The sequence below is a fragment of the Scyliorhinus torazame genome, chromosome 6 (genome assembly GCF_047496885.1).
Source record: "Scyliorhinus torazame isolate Kashiwa2021f chromosome 6, sScyTor2.1, whole genome shotgun sequence".
Taxonomy (NCBI): Eukaryota; Metazoa; Chordata; class Chondrichthyes; order Carcharhiniformes; family Scyliorhinidae; genus Scyliorhinus; species Scyliorhinus torazame.
Genome location: NC_092712.1, coordinates 286,600,560 through 286,626,088, shown reverse-complemented (window position 1 = coordinate 286,626,088; position 25,529 = coordinate 286,600,560). Strand labels below are relative to the sequence as shown.

General features: G+C 45.9%; 1 protein-coding gene across 2 annotated transcripts in view; it reads left to right on the top strand.

The window, feature by feature from the left end:
- Positions 1-25,529, top strand: part of LOC140425478 (genetic suppressor element 1-like) — a 386,277-nt gene that overhangs the window by 255,602 nt on the left and 105,146 nt on the right. For both annotated transcript variants that reach the window (XM_072509792.1, XM_072509793.1), the window contains one exon: positions 16,694-16,890. In XM_072509792.1, the coding sequence (XP_072365893.1) occupies positions 16,694-16,890 (197 nt within the window). The remainder of the gene's footprint in view (positions 1-16,693; positions 16,891-25,529) is intronic.

Sequence of the window (25,529 nt, the reverse complement as noted above, 5' to 3'; positions counted from 1 at the left end):
GAGAATACGGTGCAGAGAGACAATTAAATGAGCCATATCTGGATCTTGCCCAGCGATGGCGAGATCCAGATCATATCTCACGAGATGTTTCGAGCATCACGAATCTTGCAAGAGACGTCCTGTGAGATTCAACAGCCTTGTCACCTCACCAGGCCGAGCCAACGAGACCATTAATTCGTGCCCCATGTTGGATCAATGTTCTCCTAACATGATAGCCACTAGTCACTTGTGGCTAACTGGGAATCCAAATGTGACTAATTGCATTTCTGAATCACAAATAGAAACGAATAATAGACACTGTCATTGGGATGTCATTTCAGCACTCGTATTTGCCCAACCTATGAACCTTTAGGGGCTGGTTTAGCACAGTGGGCTAAACAGCTGGCTTGTGATGCACAACAAGGCCAGCAGCGCGGGTTCAATTCCCGAAGAGGTGCTGGAATGTGGCAACTAGGGGTTTTTCACAGTAACTTCATTGAAGCCTACTTGTGACAATAAGTGATTATTATTAACCTTTTTGTGTGTTTCTTGATAAAATGAATTTGAAAGAGTTTTTAGATCATTCTGTGTGCTTTACTTCCTTTCTTGTGGAATTGCAGCAGATGTTTGTTAAGTGAATATACTACTGTGAAGTATATTTACCTGTATGGCATGCCAGGCATTTTCTATTAAAATTAGCGCATATGGCTAAAACAGTGTCACTGTAGCTACACCTGGGGCTGGACACAGTGTAAGTGTCTATTGCTCAAGAGAGATGTTGTTAAATCCATGTTGGAACAGACTGGTGGTGGCGCGAGGTGGGGGTGTGGTTGGCACATTCCAGGAACACTTTAGGGGCTGAATTTGACCATACATTTATTATATTAAATCAAAAAAAACAGTACCTTCCGCACTCCACCCCTGATGTTCAATAATTCAATTTTAAAAATCTTGCCTTCTGGTTGTTAAAAATCGGAATTTTTAAATTTAAGTTAAAAACACAACTTGGACATATTAAAGCCTTCTGAAGAGGAGGTTTTGACATTTGTACATTGAAAACCTCAATAAAACAGCAACTCGCACCTAATGGCTCTTTTGGAACCCGTCATCGATGCAAGCTTTTTGCCAACTCGTATTTTCCCCTCTCCAAAATGGATGTCTGCAGGGCGTTTTAAAAAAGGGCAACTTAGAATTCTGTTTAGTCAATTGGCAGAATACTTACACCAGTAATCAGATTCCAAATAACCCATGGGAAAAAAGGGACATAAAATCAGACCTCACATCTCCCCCCACAAACCAGGGTGGCTGAGTGTACACTGGAATGTGCTTACATTGAGAGGCAGATTTATGCTTCAGGACTGGCGACAAAAACATTAGAAAGCACCTTTGACCTCTGGCACTAATCCCAGTCTGTCTGGCAGGGATCCAGACAGCAGTCAGACGCTGCAATGAGCTGGAAAACATCATCGTGGACACGCTGTTCTGAATCTGGGCGCTTAAGTATGCCTTCGATTTTTCACATTCACAAAGTCTGCTTTTGAACCTGATTGATATAAATGTCGGAAAATGAATTCAGTGTAACTCATTCCCATCTAGCAAGCCCCATATGCATAAAAGGCTCAGGGAGACTTTGATCGAGTTAAACATGTTGACATGTTCAAAGTGTGTGCTAAAGGTAGCAGAAATACAATTTTTAACCTCTGGGTCATATCACTGTTTGAAGCTTTGTGCCGTGGGATATATTTGAACCCTGAGTGCATCTTTGTAAATTACTACGATTTTTTTTTCAGACAAGTTTTATCTTTATGCCTTAGCCCCGTGTTCTTGAATTCATTCAGCTGATTTCGAGATTAGGCAGGCACTCCTAGCATTGAGTGCAAGTCAGGAAATCTCAGGCCCAATGCCCATGCTGTTCGACCCATTAGCAGTGATGCCTTTGCAACACTGACCCTTCATTAAAAGATTCCGAAAGGTCACACTGCTGTCTTATGGAGCCACCAGGCTGACAAAACGAGAGCGCTTTAACATTTCTGCCCTCCTACCCAAAATCAGTGTCCCTTTGTAGTAAATGAATTGTACAAAATGTGATAAACTGATGCTCAATTTCTAAGCGTAGCAAGCTGGGGTTAAAACAGAAAATGCTGAAAATCCTCAGCAGGTCAGGCATCATCTGTGGAGAGAGAAACAGTTCACCTTTCAGGTTGATGATCTTGGCAATGATAGGTCATTGAGCTGAAGCGTTTGTCTGAGCTTTGCTGCCACAGAGGTGGTCGGAATGGAGGTTTGGAGTATTCGGGTTAAATAGTTGGTTAAACAACCAGTCAAATTTCGGTTTTTATTTCAGATTTCCAGCATCTGCAGTATTTTGCTTTTGTATGTCCTACTGGGTATTGATTATATATTTAATTAACATTTGGGCTCACTGCTTGAAAACGTTTCAATGGTACACAACCTCACACCGCCCAAACCATATGTTCATTTATTGCCTCAAAAGGGCATTTTCATGGGTTGCACCTGAGGTGACTGCATTGCATTCAGGTTGCAACCATAGAGTCATAGAATTTACAGTGCAGAAGGAGGCCATTCGGCCCATCGAGTCTGCACCGGCCCTTACAAAGAGCACCCTACTGATACCCACGTATCTCCCCTATCCCCGTAACCCAGTAACCCCCACTTGACATGTTTTAGACACTAAGGGCAATTTAGCATGCCCAATCCACCTAACCCGCACATCTTTGGACTGTGGGAGGAAACCTGAGCACCCGGAGGAAATCCACGCAGATACGGGGAGAACGAGCAGACTGAGCCCAGACAGTGACCCAGCCAGTAATCGAACCTGGGACCCTGGAGCTGTGAAGCAACTGTGCTAACCGCTATGCCACCGTGCTGCCCTTATATAGTCCCCCAACTACTCCCACAATCCCCATAACCGCCCAGTCCCCCCCTTAGCAACTGCTCATGCCTCAACCACCACCCAATCATCCTCCATAACCCCCAACCCCCTTAACAACCACCCAGTCACCCCTTAGCAACAGCCCAGTCAGAATTTTAGACAAGGGCAGGTGCCCAACCCGGAAGCACATAAAATTACGCGAGGTGTCAGGCGTCCTCATATCATCGTGCTGGCGCCTTTTTTCAGCCAGCTGGCACATGAGTCGCAGGCATTCGCGCTGACAATCAAAAAGTCAATTCAAATTAGTTAATTAAGCAGAAATTGACTGGAATTTTACGTTGCTCATCTGTCTTTACAGTTTAAGTTATAATCTCGATCCAGGGCAGGATGAAAGTCAGGTTAATAGAATTAACAAATGCGCCTGGGGACTGAAGTCGGTGTATGACTGTGGTACCTAGATACTCGTGACACAATTTTTCTACTGATATTTACTTATTCTACAGGTCACCAGCTTCTTCAGACAGGTCCACAGTGGCTGTCCCCCTGAGGGTGGCAGTGCCAGCCTGCAGGCCCCCTTTTCTAGGCCCCCACCCTCTTCCTGCCCCCCCCCAGCACCACTCAGCCTGTGTAGTTCATGCCAATTGACCATCCAGCACAACATCACATTTACAACGCAATCCCGGGTAGGAGTGGTTTTCACATCCACTCCCACCCACGCCAACTTCAGGCTTGCCCTGAATTTAAAACACAGGAACTGATAATCATAGAATTTACAGTGCAGTAGGAGGCCATTCGGCCCATCGAGTCTGCACCGGCTCTCTGAAAGAGCACCCTACCCAAGCCCACACATCTACCCTATCCCCATAACCCAGTAACCCCACCCAACACCAAGGGCAATTTTTTTTAGACACTAAGGGCAATTTATCATGGCCAATCCACCTAACCTGCACATCTTTGGACTGTGGGAGGAAACCGGAGCACCCGGAGGAAACCCACGCACACACGGGGAGAACGTGCAGACTCCGCACAGACAGTGACCCAAGCCGGGAATCGAACCTGGGACCCTGGAGCTGTGAAGCAATTGTGCTAACCACCATGCTACCGTGTTGCCCTGAAGAACAAATCAGACGAACGCTCAGTTAAGAGTATTGCAACAAATATTGACCAAGTCACCTTAGATACCCTACAAACATAGTATCGTGGAATCTTTTAAATATATTTAAACAGGCAGACAAGTTAAAGAGAATATCTACAACAATGCAGCACTAAATGGAAGTATCAGACTACAGTATGGAAAAAAGATTTTTGAAAACAGTAATGATAAATAGAAAATAAAAAATGAAGTTAATGATTCATTTATAAGTGTATTGTTTGTACAGAATAGTTTAGTTTCAAAGAAACAATGCAATAATAATATAACTACTGTCCAAGTCCAGTAACAGTTCCCAAACTGACAACAGACTAAAATGGAGTAAACATACCTAGAAAAGACAGGCTCACCCTGTCTGAGTAATCCCGGGAATTGGCACTTGACTTAGTCAACAAGTTCACTGCCAATGCAAACCCAAAACCATGAACAAATTTTTAAAAAACCTTTGCATCAATGCTGGAGCCATAAAATAGAAAAACAAAAAGAAAACGGGCTAAAAATAGTTCCACTTCAGTGATTCCAGCACAAACTGCACCCATTTTGAAAAGTGGTTTGCTCCCAAACCTCCACTCCCCCAACCTTCCACCGTCAGCCCCACCCCACCGTCCAACACACCCAATATCGCCAACCCTGAACTGCCCCCAACATTCCAGGTTTCAGCTCAAACTTGTTTTCTTATCGCCAAATGCAAAATGTACCACGAAGCAGAACAAACAGGCAGCATTTTAAAATTTATTTTAAAAAAATGTTTTTTTTTTAATCCTTGCTATAGTTAAAAGTGGCAACTTAGTAAAGTTTGATTAATACAGCTGAAAATAAATTACAAAAAAATTACTATTTTAAAATCAGTGTCAATCCATTACTTTTGAGTAATCCAATTTTAAATTACAAAAATGACTTCTAAACAGAAACACAAAACTGTTTTCTAGTTAGATTGGGACACAGTAGTCAATTTCATAGTGTGTTTTAAATTGCATTCTAAAGTTTTCAAAGCATACCTATTAACGTACCCAACTTATCTAATATTGCACCCAAAAATTCTGGCTTAATTTTTGGAGCAGCCTTGAAGGTCTGCAAAAGAGTATAATCAGCCAAAAATCCCAAATTGAGCAGTTGGCCAAATTGTGTGGCTGGGACGGGACTTGAATTCCAGCACAATGTTTTTGGAGATTAAAACACCACGGAAACTCAGATTGCAATCAATGCAATTTGTGCTAAGGTTGTGTGTGGTTAGGTTGATAATAATAATAATCTTTATTAGTGTCACAAGTAGGCTTACCACTGTGCTACCGTGCCACCCTTGATATCCGGGAAATGCGTAGAAAAGTATTCACGGTATATTCTCTTGAAGGAGAAACATAGGACAAATAAATCCAGAGTGCCCTGGGTGACAAGAGAGATAGAGGTGAAGGCGAAAAGGAAGAAGTGCATATATGACAGATGTCAGGTAGAAAACACAACAGAGAATTAGGCTGAACATAGAAGGACCATAGAAGTGAAAATTCAAATAAGAAAAGCAACATAGAACATAGAACATAGAACATAGAAAATACAGCACAGAACAGGCCCTTCGGCCCACGATGTTGTGCCGAACCTTTGTCCTAGATTAATCATAGATTATCATTGAATTTACAGTGCAGAAGGAGGCCATTCGGCCCCTTGAGTCTGCACCAGCTCTTGGAAAGAGCACCCTACCCAAACTCAACACCTCCACCCAACACCAAGGGCAATTTGGACATTAAGGGCAATTTATCATTGGCCAATTCACCTAACCCGCACATCTTTGGACTGTGGGAGGAAACTGGAGCACCCAGAGGAAACCCACGCAGACACGGGGAGGACGTGCAGACTCCGCACAGACAATGACCCAAGCTGGAATCGAACCTGGGACCATGGATCTGTGAAGCAATTGTGCTATCCACAATGCTACCGTGCTGCCCTTAAGAACAAATAAATCTACACTATATCATTTTCCCGTAATCCATGTACCTATCCAACAGCTGCTTGAAGGTCCCTAATGTTTCCGACTCAACTACTTCCACAGGCAGTGCATTCCATGCCCCCACTACTCTCTGGGTAAAGAACCTACCTCTGATATCCCTCCTATATCTTCCACCTTTCACCTTAAATTTATGTCCCCTTGTAATGGTGTGTTCCACCTGGGGAAAAAGTCTCTGACTGTCTACTCTATCTATTCCCCTGATCATCTTATAAACCTCTATCAAGTCGCCCCTCATCCTTCTCCGCTCTAATGAGAAAAGGCCTAGCACCCTCAACCTTTCCTCGTAAGACCTACTCTCCATTCCAGGCAACATCCTGGTAAATCTTCTTTGCACCTTTTCCAGAGCTTCCACATCCTTCCTAAAATGAGGCGACCAGAACTGTACACAGTACTCCAAATGTGGCCTTACCAAGGTTTTGTACAGCTGCATCATTACCTCATGGCTCTTAAATTCAATCCCTCTGTTAATGAACGCGAGCACACCATAGGCCTTCTTCACAGCTCTATCCACTTGAGTGGCAACTTTCAAAGATGTATGAACATAGACCCCAAGGTCTCTCTGCTCCTCCACAATGCCAAGAACTCTACCGTTAACCCTGTATTCCGCATTCATATTTGTCCTCCCAAAATGGACAACCTCACACTTTTCAGGGTTAAACTCCATCTGCCACTTCTCAGCCCAGCTCTGCATCCTATCTATGTCTCTTTGCAGCCGACAACAGCCCTCCTTACTATCCACAACTCCACCAATCTTCGTATCGTCTGCAAATTTACTGACCCACCCTTCAACTCCCTCATCCAAGTCATTAATGAAAATCACAAACAGCAGAGGACCCAGAACTGATCCCTGCGGTACACCACTGGTAACTGGGATCCAGGCTGAATATTTGCCATCCACCACCACTCTCTGACTTCTATCGGTTAGCCAGTTCGTTATCCAACTGGCCAAATTTCCCACTATCCCATGCCTCCTTACTTTGTGCAGAAGCCTACCATGGGGAACTTTATCAAATGCCTTACTAAAATCCATGTACACTACATCCACTGCTTTACCTTCATCCACATGCTTGGTCACCTCCTCAAAGAATTCAATAAGATTTGTAAGGCAAGACCTACCCCTCACAAATCCGTGCTGACTGTCCCTAATCAAGCAGTGTCTTTCCAGATGCTCAGAAATCCTATCCTTCAGTACCCTTTCCATTACTTTGCCTACCACCGAAGTAAGACTAACTGGCCTGTAATTCCCAGGGTTATCCCTAGTTCCTTTTTTGAACAGGGGCACGACATTCGCCACTCTCCAATCCCCTAGTACCACCCCTGTTGACAGTGAGGACGAAAAGATAATTGCCAACGGCTCTGCAATTTCATCTCTTGCTTCCCATAGAATCCTTGGATATATCCCGTCAGTCCCGGGGGACTTGTCTATCCTCAAGTTTTTCAAAATGCCCAACACATCTTCCTTCCTAACAAGTATTTCCTCGAGCTTACCAATCTGTTTCACCCTGTCCTCTCCAACAATATCGCCCCTCTCATTTGTAAATACAGAAGAAAAGTACTCATTCAAGACCTCTCCTATCTCTTCAGACTCAATACACAATCTCCCGCTACCGTCCTTGATCGAAATTCCGCAGGGGAATGGGAACCGGATTTGTAGTCCAGCAACTAAGGTAGCCGATATTCAGGACGCCAAAGCTTGTAATGAGGCAGTGGGGAAGGGATCACTGACAAAGGAGAGTATTTGCAGGCACGGAGATGGGTTGAAGTGTGTATACTTCAACGCAAGAAGCATCAGGAATAAGGTGGGTGAACTTAAGGCATGGATCGGTACTTGGGACTACGATGTGGTGGCCATCACGGAAACTTGGATAGAAGAGGGGCAGAAATGGTTGTTGGAGGTCCCTGGTTATAGATGTTTCAATAAGATTAGGGAGGGTGGTAAAAGAGGTGGGGGGGGTGGCATTATTAATTAGAGATAGTATAACAGCTGCAGAAAGGCAGTTTGAGGAGTATCACCCTATTGAGGTAGTATGGGTTGAAGTCAGAAATAGGAAAGGAGCAGTCACCTTGTTAGGAGTTTTCTATAGGCCCCCCAATAGTAGCAGAGATGTGGAGGAACAGATTGGGAAACAGATTTTGGAAAGGTGCAGAAGTCATAGGGTAGTAGTCATGGGCGACTTTAACTTCCCAAATATTGAGTGGAAACTCTTTAGATCAAATAGTTTGGATGGGGTGGTGTTTGTGCAGTGTGTCCAGGAAGCTTTTCTAACACAGTATGTAGATTGTCCAACCAGAGGAGGGGCAATATTGGATTTAGTACTGGGTAATGAACCAGGGCAAGTGATAGATTTGTTAGTGGGGGAGCATTTTGGAGATAGTGACCACAATTCTGTGACTTTCACTTTAGTAATGGAGAGGGATAGGTACGTGCAACAGGGCAAGGTTTACAATTGGGGGAAGGGTAAATACGATGTTGTCAGACAAGAATTGAAGTGCATAAGTTGGGAACATAGGCTGGCAGGGAAGGACACAAGTGAAATGTGGAACTTGTTCAAGGAACAGGTGCTACGTGTCCTTGATATGTATGTCCCTGTCAGGCAGGGAAGAGATGGTCGAGTGAGGGAACCATGGTTGACAAGAGAGGTTGAATGTCTTGTTAAGAGGAAAAAGGTGACTTATGTAAGGCTGAGGAAACAAGGTTCAGACAGGGCATTGGAGGGATACAAGATAGCCAGGAGGGAACTGAAGAAAGGGATTAGGAGAGCTAAGAGAGGGCATGAACAATCTTTGGCGGGTAGGATCAAGGAAAACCCCAAGGCCTTTTACACATATGTGAGAAATATGAGAAAAGCAAGGTGAGACCATGAAGAGACTTGTAGCTAACATAAAAGGGAATCCCATGACTTTCCATCAGCATCAAAATGGTAAAAGAGTAGGGCTGATTAGAGATAAAAAGGGGACTTGCACAGAGGGCAAGAGAAACCAGGAAGCTGGAGTGCAGCTTTGATTGGGCTAGATTTTGCAGTCAGTGTTGCAGCAATGGCACGCGCCATGGATCTTGAAGGCTGTCCACAATGACCTAGCCCATCTTCTCACAATCCCCTCCAGGACACTGAATCTGGAAGATCTACTTGTACATGCTCCCACTGCTGTCATGTACCCACTGCTGTCATGTTCCTGGATCCAGGGTTGCCAGCAGCCTCCATCCGAACTCCAGAGGCAGCCCAAGAGTTGTTCAAGTGAGTCCCGACACCCAGACACCACATAGTTCTAGATTCTCCACCAACAAACTCCCACCTCCCCAACCATTGAACCAATGGGAAAATTCCACTCTAAATCTCTGACAATCCAATAAAGCTCAATTCAAACACACTATAATTGAACAGAAACCTACCCCAGCATAAAACTTGTAATCATTTCAATGTCTATTAGGTTTGTAAATAAACAATAATCCATGTCAATGGCATATTGTTATTACAGCTTCTTGAAACTGTCAGTCATTCTTGGACTGATCAACTACCTGCTGAGTTGAAACCATTAACAACTTTGAAACGCAGCCAAGCATTCACAATGGATACAGCTGTCGTATCAAAAGCATCAAGACCTTACCATAAATTAACAACAGTTTGTTCACCTACTTTCATTTCAAAATAGAGGGCGGGATTCTCCGCAATCGGCGCGATGTCCGCCAACCAGCGCCAAACACGGCGCAAATCAGTCTGGCATCGTGCCGCCCCAAAGGTGCGGAATTCTCCGCATCTTGAGGTGCCGAGCCCTCACCTTGAGGGGCTAGGCCCGCGCCGGAGTGATTTCCGCCCCGCCGGCTGGCGGGAAAGGCATTTGGCGCCCCGCCGGCTGGCGCGGAAATGACTTTGCCGTGCGACACATGCGCGGGAGTGTCAGCGGCCACTCACGGCATCCCTGCGCATGCGCAGTGGAAGGGGTCTCTTCCGCCTCCGCCATAGTGAAGACCATGGCGAAGGCGGAAGGAAAAGAGTGCCCCCACGGCACAGGCCCGCCCACGGATTGGTGGGCCCCGATCGCAGTCCAGGCCACCGTGGGGGCACTGCCCGGGGCCAGATCGCCCCGCGCCTCCCCCAGGACCCCGGGGCCCGCCCATGCCGCCTTGTCCCGCCGTTCGAAAGGTGGTTCAATCCACGCCGGCTGGCGGGGGTTGACAGCGGCGGGACTTCGGCCCATCGCGGACCGGAGAATCGCCGGGGGTGGGCCCGCCGACCGGCGCGATTCCCACCCCCGCCGAATCTCTAGTGGCGGAGAATTTGGGACACAGCGGGGGCGGTATTCACGCCAGCCCCCGGCGATTCTCCGACCTGCTGGGGGGTCGGAGAATCGCGCCCAGAGTGTCCATCAGTCAATGAAAGAAAACCTGTGGAGGGATCTTTTTTTAACTTTCAAAAACATGGGGTGGAATTCTCTGATAATGGGGCTATGTCCCCACGCCTGCGAGAAAACGGGCGCAAATCACTCTAGACTTTCTCGACGAAGGGAGCTAGCAGGGCCCCGGAGTGCTCTTCGCAGCTCCGGCTGCCGATACGGAGTCTTGCACTTCTGGCCGCAGGTCTGCGCAACATGGCGGGCCCACACAGCGGGCCGGCCCCGACAATATAGCCCCCCCCCCCCCCAGATCACGTGTGCCCGTCAATCGGTGGCCCCCGATCGCAAGCCTGGCCGCCCTGGAGGCACCTCCCGGTGACGGAGCCCCCCGCCCCTTATCAGGGCGGCCGTGGACTGGGTCCGCAGCTGCCACTCTGAGCTCCCATCGAGTGGAACCATGAGTGCACCACGCCGGCGGGAACTCGGCCAGTTGTCAGCGGAGAATCGCCGCGGGGGACTCTTTCAATGGCCCCTGACTGGCGCCGCGTCGACCGCGGGTCTTACGCCCCATTCTCCGCTACCGCGCCGAGTGTGATTTTGGCGCAGAGGCTCGGAGAATCCTGCCCAGGGGTTTTAAGCAGCTGTTGGTCACTTTAAACCACAGCACAAAATATGAGAGCAGGAGCTGACAGGAAACGTGTTTGCATTTTTGATGCATTATGGAACTTCCTTCAATGGCAAAGTACTGAAATGCATGACAACATCTTCACTAGGTGGTCAATGTAAGGGTCAACTTGAAGGACAGATCCCTATGATGAGTCGCTGTGTTAAAAACATATAGGTAAAATCACCATAGTCCCAGATGACCATAGGCTGCTTTCCCCTTTGAGGGGGAGAGCTGACTGGTGGTGATTTAACCTGAGGATCACCACACCTCATTGAGTGGGAAAGGTTGAGAAGGCGCGTCTTCATGAATAACCTCGTTAAAAACATATATATTACTGATAGTGACAATTGAAAGTCTCAAACATTTTAGTCTGTTTAGAATATTACCAACACTTCAGCAGGCTTATTCCGGAGTGCCAAACTCTCCAAGAACGATAGGGTTTCCAAAACCCACACCAGCAACAAATACCATTTGAACCATAGAATAGAGTAGAGCTATAGAACTCCGACAGTGCAGAAAGAGGCCATTCTGTCCATCGGGTCTGCACCAATACTCTGAAAGAGCACCCTACACAGGCCTAGGCCTATCCCCCGCCCTATCCCTATGACCCATAATCGCACCTAACCTGCACATCTTTGGACTGAGAGTAAACCGAGCACACGGCAGAAATTCACGCAGATACGAGGAGAACTTGCTAAGTCCACACAGACAGTCAGCCAAGGCCGGAATCGAACCCTGGTCCCTAGCGCTGTGACGCAGCAGTGTTAACCACTGTGCCACCCCAAATTTGATGGAGGAAATGTGATTTTCTTCTGGTCCCTAGCCTTGGGAGTGATATGTTTGCATTTTGCACCCAAAGTCTTCCCAGCCTCCCAACAGGCCATTCAAAAATGGTATGGGGTCAGAAAGGCAGAATACTTTTTTTTAGCAAAAGAAGACTAATTTCAGCATTTCATGACCCAATTTGCATCTCCTTTTGGGAGTTGAAAATCTGGTCTATTACATCAGTTTCTGAAATGGTATCAATGAGCACAATTTCTCCAAGGAGCAATGGGATATAGTCATGCTGGTGCCAGACAGTCGTCTTCAAACATTATCACTATTGTAACAGAGTGAAAGATGCTTAACTCTTTGCTTTACACATGCTAGGAATGCTTTATACTGACATTGAACCGCTGAAACAGTGTAATCATTCAGCCCTCCCCCAGTCTGAGCATGCTTATCACAGCAAAATGAAATGTTTTGCTTTTAAAAGAACAAGATCAGTACTATTAGAATAAGACCGGAATTAAAATATATCAGAATGTACAATGATGAAGCACTTGCCCCCCTGATGTGCCGTAAGGTAATTTACCTCTTATTCATTTTAAACAAGAGTGCAGGGTTTTTTGAAACTTTGATGCTGCCAGCCTTAAAGCGTTTTGGTCGATGTTCACTATTGGGAGACATTGCAGAGCTGCCAGGCACCTTGAAGCTCTATTGAGGAACATGTATTACAGAAATAGCTTCCTTGTTAATATATATGTGAGTTGCCGAGAGCAATTTGAAACCTCATCATGTCTTGTTGCCAATTGAAACTGTTTTTCTTTGTTTAGACAAGATGTCTTAAACTAGCTTGTTAATTTATTGCTGATAGCTCATGTCAAAAGGACGAGGCAATGTCTATTTTGAATTTCCTGTTGGGGTTTACTTGGGAAGGAACCAGTCAAGTGAAATCTTTACATTTGTAAAATGCCAGGTACCTATTGTATGATGGAGCTGATTGGAACGTATGTAACTTTTAATATGACTGCTGTAACACACTAGTTGAACCTCACCATTTGTATTGACTTATACATTGCAATACTAAGTGTTCTGCATCAGGGTTTCAGACGCCTTTTTGGATATTTGTTTCTCTAAAGTATAAGAATAGGTTAACCTGATGATTTGAATTTTTCCCTGAACAATAGCAACGACCCCTTTTCAGTGCTGTCACTGATCATTGGTGACAATCCTGGACTGCTCCGCGTGCAAACCTAACAGTCCATAGTGCTTTTCTCTGCAAACGTCGTCATTAATGCAATAGGCAAGATGAAATTCTTTTTTCTATATCAATTTAGAGTGCCCAATTCATTTTTTCCAATTAAGGGGCAATTTAGTATGGTCAATCCACCTACCCTGCATATCTTTGCGTTGTGGGGGTGAAACAGACGCAAACACGGGGAGAATGTGCAAACTCCACACGGACAGTGACCCAGAGCCGGGATCGAATCTGGGACCTCGGCACCGTGAGACAGCAGTGCTAACCACTGTGCCACCATGCTGCCCGACGAATTGGAATTCTAACGATGTCAGAGTTAACACCTACTCAACCTGGTTAAAAAAAGTAATTTTTATTTGGTGACCCTTTGTAAGTCAGGGTTTCATCCTGTGCCAGATAGGGAAAATTTCTATATTCTTTATGTGGCTAGTTAGACTAAGTAATGCAGATTAAAGATTGTTTTTGTTTCAGAGGTGTCTTTAAACAGGTTTATTCGTGTTAAGGAGCAACCAAGACATAAAATGTTCCCAGTTCAGTTGCATTTCCGTTAGATTTGTCTATCTGTCCAAGATAGGTTCCTTTAGTGACATTGTTGCCAGTATTCAGAAATAGGAGAGAATATTTGTTGTCTCTGTCTTTTCCTTTGAGGCGCTAACGTAGGTGAGTTTGTACATTTGGACAACTAAATGAATCCAGAATGAAACAGAAAATTTGACCTGTTTCCTGTGCTTATTGTCATGTTTACAGGATAAACTTTTTTCAGTGCATGTTATCATGGACAGTGCTTTTTTACTGAATTCAGAATAAGAAGGAAGCCTTAGACTGAAATTAAATTTCACTGCGGATGTGCATCTGCACTGTGTAACTCCAATTATTGGCTCACCCCCTTGTAAGGCTTTGGAACATAGTAGTATAGCAACATCAGAGTGACCGCTAGAAACCCCTGAATCATTTGGGTCACTGGGTCTCAGGTGAAAAATGTGTGATTGTAGTTTACAATTTCAAAAGTAAATACTCTCACTGTTTTGTTGCCCCCCAGCAGAATTAGATTGACAGTAAGTGCTCAAGAAATTGCCGCACCCCTCGCCAAGCTGTTCCTGGACAGCGACAACACTGGCATCTACCTGGCAATTTGGAGAATTGCCCCACAGTGCCCTGTACACAAGAAACAGGACAAGTGCAACCCAGCCCAATCAGTCTACTCTCCATCATCAGCAAAGTGATGGAAGGAGTCATCAACAGTGCTATCAAGCGGCACTTACTCAGCAATAACCCGCTCACAGACGCTCAGTTTGGGTTCTGCCAGGGTCACGCAGCTCCTGATCTCATTAGAGCCTTGGTTCAAACATGGACAAAAGAGCTGAATGCTAGAGGTGAGGCGAGAGTGACTGCCCTTGACATCAAGGCAGCATTTCACCGAGCTTGGCATCAAGGAGCCCATAGCTAAACTGGAGTCAATGGGAATCAGGGGGGAAACTCTCCGCTGGTTGGATTCATACCTGGCACAAAGGAAGATGGTTGTGGCAATTGGTTTCAATCATCTCAGCTCCAGGACATCACTGCAGGAGTTCCACAGGGTAGTGTCCTAGGCCCAACCATCTTCAGCTGCTTTATCAATGACCTCCCTTCCATCATAAGGTCAGAAGTGGGGATGTTTACGGATGACTGCATAATGTTCAGCACCATTTGTGACTCTTCAGATAATGAAACAGGCCATGTCCAAATGCGGCAAGACCTGGATAATATCCAGGCTTGAGCTGACAAGTGGCAAGTTACATTCACACCACATAAGTACCAGACAACGACCATCTCCTACAAGAGAGAATCTAACCATCACCCCTTGACATTCAATGGCATTACCATCGTTGAATCCCCTACAAAAAACATCCTGGGGGTTATCATTATCAGAAATTGAACTGGACTAGCCATATTAATACTGTGGCTACAGGGCAGGTCAAAGGCTAGGAATCATACACCAAGTAACTGACCCCTCAAAGCCATCATCTACAAGGCACAAGTCAGGAGTGTAATGGAATACTCTCCACTTTCCTGGATGAGTGCACTTCAAACACACCCAAGTAGCTCGACACTATCCAGGACAAAGCAGCCTGCTTGATTGCTCCCCCTTCCACAAACCTTCAAACCCTCCACCACCAATGAACAGTAGCAGCCGTGTGTACCATCTGCAAGATGCACTGCAGTAACTCACCAAGGCTCCTCAGACAGCACCTTCCAAACCCACGACCACTACCATCTAGCAGGACAAGAGTAGCAGATACCTGTGAACCCTACCATCTGGAGGTTCCCCTCCAAGTCACTCATCACCCTGACTTGGAAATATATCGCCGTTCCTTCACTGTCGCTGGGGCAAAATCCTGGAACTCCCTTCCTAAGAGCACAGTGGGTGTATCTACACCACAAGGAACGCAGGGATTCAAGAAGGCAATCACCACCACCTCCTGAAGGGCAACTAGGGATGGGCAATAAATGTTGGCCTAACCAGCAACGTCCACATCCCGGAAATGAATTTTAAGAAAATGTTTTGCTGCAATGCCTCCTCCGGCCACTGCAGTATTGGGGTGGGGGTTTGCTGCTGGAGAGCTATTGGCTGATCTGATTGTCCAAATTTGAAAGTCGCGCCTGATACCAATCAATGCTCATTAGAGTGTAAAACAGCAACAAGCCTGTTGGAGTCAGCTGCAATGTGTTTCCCCCCCCGACAATCCAGTTGGCAGGAGTCAAGCCCTGTAATCTCAAGTATTCGGCTCTCTGTTACAGTGGAGGCAATTGACTCCCTAAAAGGTTTTGCCAAGCAGGGAGGTCGCCCACCTCCATTAAAACTAGAAGTGGATGGATTCAAGGAGTTGGATTCCTGTTTCAGACTGCTAACTCTTTAACCACCCATTCCCAGTCTTTCTGCCCCTCATTCAAATGTACACCCTGTTATTATAATAACAGAAATATCTGGGAAAAAGCAAGGAGGAAGACCTTCATGGCTATTCTGATGCCTGAGGACAAAAGCTACTATCATCGCACAGTGCATAACCCACATTGCTGAACGCAATCTTCCAACTTCATATATACGCAAGTTATTGGAATCTTTATTTTCAATTATCTGGATCAAATTTTCCTTTGGGAGGGGGCTTTGTCGTTAGCATCATGTCTTTCCACTGGTGTCATAAAAATGTGCCCTCCATCAGAAGCCCCCTTGGTTTAGACTGCGATCAAACAACAAGTTTTCCCTTTGAGCTTCTTTTGGTCCCTTCAAATCAGTGACTGCCTTCACCTGCTCCAGCAACAGGTCTGAATTAAAAATGAAAAAAAATGAATTCACCCAAATGTGCACCTAAATCTTGGCCACAGAAGGACAGATAACTAATGACATCAGCAACTACTGGGACCTCTTCCTAAGAAGTCTCTGGAGCCTAATATGACAAATTATAGTAAGAGAGTTAGGTTGGAAACTGTAATATGTAAGATAAATATGTTTTCTTTCATCATCAAGAAAAATATATATATTTTCTTAGAGTCCTGTATTGAACATTGTACTCTGTGTTAAATGAAGGGAAGGGTATTCACTTAGTACAACGGTGATTAATAGAAACCACATAACACAATCTTATTTCATTTTGCTCTTTCTATGTTTTCAGGATCTTCCCATGGCAGTGAACGCTCTCCTATATCGTCACCAGCTGCCAATCACAGTTCCCCTGCTGGTACACCCAAACGGCCTCCCGGAACAATAATAGTTCCGCCTGGAAGTCAGACAGCGGCAAATACTCCACCTGTAGTAACCATTGCTCCAACACAAACAGTCAATGGCCTTTGGAGAGGTGACAGCAGACAGGTAGGAAAAGGAAAACTTGACGAATTACTTGCCTCAGAATTTCCTGAGTGATCGCAAATTCATTTTGCTTTATGGTATGATGTCTCGGAGCTTACAATATTGTGATATGCCATTTGAGCCAGGAAATAACAGTGGGTGATGTGTAGTATGCACATGTAACATGTTTACCTTGAATTCCCCTCTTTGGTATTTTAACATAGCCATTAACCCATTTTAAGAAAATGTGTTAACATCTGTGTTTGGCATGCACGAGTTTGTGCAATAACATTACTTGTAATTGCTAAGTTTTGATTCCTGGCATGTTCTCGAAAATAAAGCTGTCTATATTTAGGTGAAAATTAAACTCTATGGAGGTGATTTTCTGCTTTTTAATTTTAATGAGCAAAACGTCATGGGGTGGAATTTGTCCACCCTGCCTCCGGCAGGTTTAGTGAGGGGCAGCAGCGGAGAATCCAGCGGCAGGCAAAAAGTTTAAAAACCCACCAGCGTAAAAGTAGTTTGCGATTCTGCCAATGGTGGTCCATTATCACGCTGCCTCGTGACATTCATTACCATCTCACGAATGCTCATTAGAAGCGGTGCTCGCCGGAATGTTGTCATAACTTCCAGTCTAACATCAAACCACTGGGAAATTACATTGGACTGAAACCCGTTTGGGAAGAATTGGCCGGCGCACATCAGACCTCAGTTCACCTGTGACTTTGAAATGAGTGCAACACACAGAGGCTACTTGCCGTAGCGCTGCACAGTCTTCCTTGCGATGAACACCACACTGCTGGGGCCTTAGGGTTGGTCTCCTCCCGCTCTTTGCTTACGTTGTCCACGAGGACACCCCTGTGCAGTGGCACTTCGGCAGATCTCCACTTTCAGGAATGAGCATTTCAACCAGCGGAGGAGTGTGGGGGGAGGGTGGTGATGGGGAAGGAAGGCTGTGCAAGGACTGCTGGGGGGCACAAGGTGGGGCAATGGGGAAGGAAGGCTGTGCAAGGACTGCTGGGGGGCACAAGGTGGGGCAATGGGGAAGGAAGGCTGTGCAAGGGCTGTATGGGGGAAGAGCGAACATAAGGGGGGCAATAGGGAAGGAAGGCTGTACAAGGGCTGTGAGGGGGAATGGCAAGCACAAGGGCGGGGCAAGGGGAAATGAAGACTCTGAGATTGGAAGCGAGTACGATGGAAGCAGAGGGGCAAGGAGATGGTGCAGGATGGTGAACAATGGAAGGTAGAGGGTAGACCGAGAGGAGGGAACATGAAGGCCGACAAGGGTATATGAAATGCTGACAAACAAGGAGTCAAAGGGATAAGACACGTTTGAATGGAAGGAGGTTTGAATGTTAGTGGGACACAAGAGGGATGGGTCACACAGACTCAGAAAAGGGGGTGGTTTGAGAGGGAACCGTGTAGGTTTCAATCATCAGGGCAATGGGGAACTCTGTGTAAATCAAAGTCCTTGGTCTGAGGTCCAAGCTGCAGGGAGGGGCAAGGGATGTGTGCTCCAGAGGGAAGAAACAGGTGTATGGGCCTGTCTCACAGTCACTGCCCCTGGGCTTGGCTGTCTCTGTACTCTGTAACCGGGGGCAGCCGCAGCCTGTAGATTGGAAACACATAATGAAGGGTGTACGTGAATCTTAGTAGGTGAACACACACACAGCCACTATGCGGGGTGGGTAGAGGTCGACATGGGGGATAGGGACGTCACAGGTGATGGGCTCAATGTGGGGGTGAAGAGTGAAAATGTTCAACACGATTCTGTGATCCAGCATCGTTAGTGGAGGCTGGAGAACAATAGGAGAGAGCTCTACTTTCACATTGTGGGGCCCCAGGTTTCTATCTAGCACAGGAACAGTGAGAGAGGGAGTTTAATTTTGTTTCATAGTAGTACTGTAGAACTGCCACCTTGCAGTAACACAGTTATGGCACAGTTAGAAGTTGAAAGTAATAGCAAATCTGATTGGGAGGGGTCTCAGGTAGTGTGGGAGGAGTGCAACACTGGGCTAAGGGGCCTCTTTGGGGAACTCTTTAACTAGTTGGTGCCACAACAGTGAACAGGAGTGAGCTTAGAGAGAAAGGAGGAACACCTCTGTTATGGTTAAAAGGTGAGGCAACTTGAGTGTGAGAGTTCCAGTGACTAATGGTCTTTATTCAACATATGTTGGGAGATCCGTTCTCTGTTGCCCTTGTAAAGGCTTCTCACCCCCTACAAGGGTGTGGAGCACAATTTTTATCTCTATCAATTAAAGCATAAACGCTGGATTATCTGGTCTCCCAGCCTCGTGTTCTCAGTGATGCGCCGTTCGCTGGCGGTGAGATTCTATGTTTTCGCCGCTGTCAGTGTGATTTCCCATTGAAGCCACCCCGCACCGCTAGGAAACCCGAAGGCAGGAGTGGGCTGCCGGTGGGACCAGGCAATCCCGCTGCCAGCAAACGGCTGGAGAATTCCGGCCAATGTCTCACAAATACAATTAAAAAGTTACTTCAGTCAGTTAAAGCATAAACACAGCGGATAATGAAAGATGGCCTGTGCTTGGCCTTCTTGAGAAGAAAGCCAATGCCTTCATTGGAACTGCTAAAGGGATAATTAGAAATGAATGGCTTCACATCACAGTTGCTGAATCTCAAGAGTGACATATGGGAATTTAGAATTTGGGAATGCAGAGAAGAGTGAAGGAGGCACAGCTGACACATATATTGCATCCATCAATGAAGGCCAGTCACATGTTCACCAGAATTTACCTTCATAATGGGCCAAGGAACATCAACTCATTGACCATGAGCAACTGATTGGTAATTACTATGCCACATCAGAATTGGATCTAGGTTGGATCACTCATCACATTCACACCTTATCATCCCGCCCGGAGCTCCACATGTTGCAAATCTGGGGTGCCATCTTGGTCACATCGATGACTGTACGAGCATCTCAGGGGCAAAGTTGCATCAGCCATCATGCTAGTAAGACTGAAAAAAACTAGATCTTTACTTGTCAACTGTTTCACATTCTGAGCCCCACTCTGTGGCTCCTTTAATAATTAATGTATTCAACATTTCATTTCAGAGATAAAGCAAAGGGAGAAATAGATCCAGGGCTCAATGCTGTCTTTGTAAGGGTCCTAATGCAATTCAGGGGGTGAAGGAAGTGGAGCAACGCCAAGCATAGCTACAGCAGGAGGCCCCGCCTGACAGACATGGTCAAGGGAAGCCAGAGCATGAACAAGAGGGTCAATGTGAAAGTAGAGCTCTCACCTGTGACGTCCCTATCACCCAGACAACAGAGGCAATTCACCAGACCTAGTGTTACAGTAGAAGGGTCTCCCATATAAAGATGAGTCAGAGACTTACGCCGGACACACCTGCACTTGTCCCAAGGTCGGATAGACCCCATATGCCACATTCTTCATAAAGACCTGTTGCCATGTGGCATTGGACGCTTCCTCTGCCAGTGGCTTTGAAGGTGACCCAAGTGTTCAGTTTCTTTGTCTCTCTGTCTTTCCGGGGATCAACAGGGGGCGTGTGCGCCATCTTGAAGTTCGCAGCACAGCGATGCATAAAGGAGGTGACCAATACCCTTTACAGGAAGGCCCATCATTATGTCAGGCTTGCGCTGGACGAAGATAGCCAGGCTCAAAGATTCACTGGCTTCGCTGCCATCTCAGGCTGCCCAACATCACAGGGTGCAACAGACCCATGTGGCTATGTGGACTCCATGGCAGCAGCCCCTAATGTTTATTAACTACAGGAGCTCCCATTCCATCAATGTTCAACTGATGTGTGATCATTTGAAGTCCACCCTGCACTGTGTGTGCATCATACCCTGGGAGTTGCCGTGACTCCTACATCCTGAGTCACTGCCAGGTGCCTGTGATTTTCAAAGGGCCTGAATGTCTGCAGATTGGGGATAAGGAGTACCCCCTGAAACACTGCCTGATGACACTGGTGTGTTGCCTTCAGAGTCATTCCGAGGACAGGTACAACACTGCACACAGCTCCACACGCTCCATTATAGAGCAGACCGTGGACTTTGAAAGCTGTGCTTCAGATGCTTGGACTGCTCAGGTGGCTCACTACAGTACACTCCCGATAGGGTTTCACCATTATGCATCATTGCAGTGTGCTGCACAATCTGGCAGTGCAAAGAGATGATCCCTTGTCAAAGAGTGAAATGGAGGAGGATGAAAGTACATCACAGAATTAAGATCTATAGGCCCAGGAAGCTCAGGGGCCCGCTGACTGTCAGTATGAACAGACAGCACCTTGGAGGAAGCACGGCATTGGAGATGTGCCCGTTATACGTTAATTGCTGACAGGTTGCAGGAAGAGTCAGGTTAAGTGAGGGTATTTGGCCACATTGCTCCTAGCCCTCAATGTCATCCCCTTTCATATCAAGGGATGTCCAACCACTTGCAGCAAGAACGGGTCCAGCATTCACACTTTCATCCTGGCCTCATGCATCACCAGGCCAAGGTCTCTGCTTCGGTCTGTGGTGCCCTGTGAATGCGCTCACTCTGGCAACTGAAAGTCCACTGAGGAACAAGAGAAATGCAAGAGAAGACTTGAAACCTCCGCTGCCATCTAACAATGCAACCTCTGTGCGAGTGAGATGGGGGCATGCCTAGGAATCTCCTCTTCCCTTGCATGTCTTGTCTTCTGTCACTATCACTGCGGAGATACAAATGGCAGTAGAAACTCAAGGCTGATGAACTTCCCTCACTCAATGGCATTCCTTGTGGAAGAAGGGTTATCAGTGCATCCATCACACACTTCAAATGAAGATTTAAACACATCTCCCTGACATCACACAAGGGTGTGGAGACTAGTTTGAGTGAGGTTGACATCGCATGAATGTTAACCTCACAGTGGGACACCATCACTCAGTGGAGGATGGCTAAACCGTGGCATAAGAGGATGGCAATGTTTAAAATCACAATGCCATCAGTTGACCAAAACATTTACATATCCATCAAATGTATTCACAAATGTTCAATTTCTTTAAGTGCAATAGAATGGGCTATAAAAGTAAGAAAAGTTTTTGAAGCTGCTCAGGGCCTTGGTGAGACCACATCGGGAGTACTATGTACAGTTTTTGTCTCCTTCTTTGAAAAAAAATTATAATTGTGTTGGAAGCAGCTCAGAGAAGGTTCATTCAACATATTCCTGGGATGAGGGGCTTAACCTATGAAGGCAGGTTGGGCCTATACACATTGGAGCTGAGAAGAATGAGAGGTGACCTTATTGAAGTACATAATATCCTGAGGGAACTTGACAGGGTGGACACCAGGAGGACATTTCCAATTGTCGCAGAGGCTTGGACACAGTTTAAGAATAAGAGGCCTACCATTTAAGATGGAGATGAGGAGAATCTTTTTCTCTTGGTGGGCCGTTAGTCTGTGAAATTCTCTTCCCCAGAGGCTGTGGGTCATTGAATTTATCCAAGGCAGAGTTGGACGGATTTTTAAACAGTCAAGGGTTGTGGGGAGCAGACGGTAAAGAGGAATTGAGACCACAGCCAGATCTTATTGAATGGCGGCGCAGGCTGAAGGGGCTGAGTGGCCTATTCCAACTCCCAGGTCCTATTCTCCTGTTTATTCCTAGGGAGCGGAAAGGGGAGAGAAAAACGCATACGCACAAACGAAAGGATGCAAATGGGCCTAATATTGCCTAAATGGAAATAGCGAAATTAATTAATTGACAGAAGCAATATTAAAATGGGATAAGCATGAGAAAAGAAATTTGAGATATTTAAAAGGTGCCGAGAATGTGTGAATAGCCCAGGCGGTGAGGGGGAAGCAGGACAGAAGTGGCAACAGGAAAAGCTGGCAAAGTGACTTTAGTCGATGTCTGAATTTATTAGTCAGTTTGAAGGCCAGAATACTATAAAGCTGCTAATAGAAAGAAAATGTCCTATTTCTCAAGTTTTCACTGAGATTCATTGGAAGAGAATCGATCTGGGAATTAAATTGTCGTGGCAACTGAAAACCAAGGTGTTTGGCAAAGCAGATAGTTCATTGTTGTTTATTTACAGTTTGTTCCAAAATAGCGCTAATAGTCCCTTTGATATCATTTTTCTAATATTGAGTATTGCTGTCTACTGCTTTTAAGGGATGTACGGCCTGGAAACCGAACCTTTTTTGTTTCCAAGATGGGTCGAAAATTCCACTAACCGTTGAACGATTACTGAGCAACAGGAACCACGAGTGAATTTCAAAGACTTCACTTGAAATTCATAGCTGGAAACACAATCAGTAAGAAGGTCAACTTTGGCCACATCATGGTTGTCTGTAGAATATAACTTATGGTCTCAACTAATCTGAGGAATTCAAATTTTTCCCAGTGGAATACCTGTCAGATACAAGTGGCGGCGCTGACGACTCTAACCGTTGGGAGGAAGATATTCAATCAGATGCATGTTAGCAACAGGGAAATCTCCAATTGTAATCCCTCATCACCAGGAAGCCAGTCCTCCTGGTCACCTACGGAGCTTACAGGTGCCGCCACCTCGTCCCACTGGCTATCCCATGGCTGACCCCCTGGGGGAACAGGACATCTCTCCTGGCCTCCACTGCGTTTAGGAGCCTCCCCAGGTCCGCATCCCGAATCTTGGCTGTGATTGACTGAACAAGTACTGCTTAAGTGCTGCTTGACCTTGGTAGCAGGGTGCTGGTGAGCGCGGTGCTGGCGAATTGGCTGGCGAGCCTTCATTTGCAGTGAGAAGCCTGTGGGGCCTCGTTTAGTGGACAAATTAACATTGAATAGCATTGCCGAGCTCGCTGGGCCGAGCCTCGGGAAGCCCTCGGCAGTTCCCACTCCCTACCACATCAGAAACCTTTCCAGAGAATCCCACCCCTAGTCACTGCTTCATCTTTCCAAGTCTTTTTCATGCTGGTGTTACCCTATGCGATGGGTCTTGTCCTCTACTTAGGTTTTCAATTGAAAGAGCTGCCTGACAGTGGAGCATTAATTAATTATGAGAAACCACAATTTGGGTGACTGTACAAAAAAGGCAACTAATTTGGGGAACCTCTCTCCTCCAGTGAAGTACCGACTGATTCAGTAATAAAACCACTGCTAATTACTCCAGGTAACTGACGTTGCAAATTAGATCAACCTCAAAAACCTTTAGAAAGGCCCCTGATAAGATAACAAGCAGAAGACTGACAGCAAAGGTAAGGGCATGTACAGTCAGGGGACAAATAGCCGAATGGATAAACAATTGGCTGAAACAATATCAAGCAAGGGAGTAAGAGTAGTAATTTAGAATAGACGAAGGTATGAGGTGGTGCTACACAATGATCCGTGCTGGGACCAATGTATTCATCATTTTCATTAATGATCAGAAATTTGCAACAAGTAAGTCAATATCAAAACTTGCAGATTATATCATTGTAAAGAGGGAGGTTGTAGTTAATAGTGAGGAAGAATGTAGCATAATAGAAAAAATAATTAGAAAAATTGTATTCTTGAGTGTATATTAACTTTAACACAGATAAATGTGAAATAAGAACAGAAAATGCTGGATAAACTCATCAGGTCTGGCTGCATCTGTGGTGAAAGAAACAGTGTTTAACATTTCGAGTCACGTTAACTCTGATTCGCGGGAGAGATGCGGCCAAATCTCTGAGTTTATCCAGCATTTTTATTTTTATTTTAGATTTCCAGCATTCGCAGTATTTTGCTTTTATTTTAATGTGAAGTGATACAGCCATCTCCTATATCTTAGAAAATGAGTCAGTAAAGAGGGTAGGAGGGCAAAGGGAACTAGGGATAGAGATGAACATATCATTAAAAGTATTATAGCAGTTCAGCAAACCAGTTAAAAATGTTAACAAAGCACTGGGATTTATTCCTAGAATTTAAAAGGAATGAAATTATTTGAACTTGTGTAGGTTCCTGGTCGGACTGCACATATAGGGCAGCATTTTCTGGTCGTTCATGCTTGCGGGATCTTATGGTCCTGCTGATGGTGCGCTGTAGCGGCAAGGGGTGTGTTCAATGGGAAACCCCGTTATCAATGGCGGGACAAGAAGATCTCATCGCCGGCCACTGAGGGAGGAAAACCCCGTCCACAGTTCCGTGCAAAGCTGTGGAGCGTGATTTTCCAGCCTTTCCCACTGGCAGGATCTTCCGATCCCGCCAAAGACAACCCCCTATGATGGGTACCCCAGTGGCAGGGTGGGCAAAGAAAGTACAAAAAAATGTTTGATGGTACAAGAATTGGTTGTGCACTCAGATCCTGCGTTAACCAACTGGCGGGTGTGTTCGTGAACATCTTCAACCTACTGCGTTCCGAGGTTCCCACCTGCTTCAAGAAGACCACCATCATACTGGTGCCAAAGAAGAGCCAGGCATCGTGCCTCAACGATTACCATCCGGTGGCCTTGACATCTATCATTATGAAGTGCATTGCGAGGTCAGTCATGAGACACATTAACTCCATACCCCCGGAATGCCTTGATCCACTGCAATTCACAGACCGCCGGAACCTGTCCACAGCAGACGCTATCTCCCTGGCCCTACATCATTCCCTGAAGCATCTCGACAGCAAGGACTCCTACGTAAGACTCCTATTCATTGACTACAGCTAATAATAATACTCGCTTATTGTCACATGTAGGCTTCAATGAAGTTACTGAGAAAAACCCCTAGTC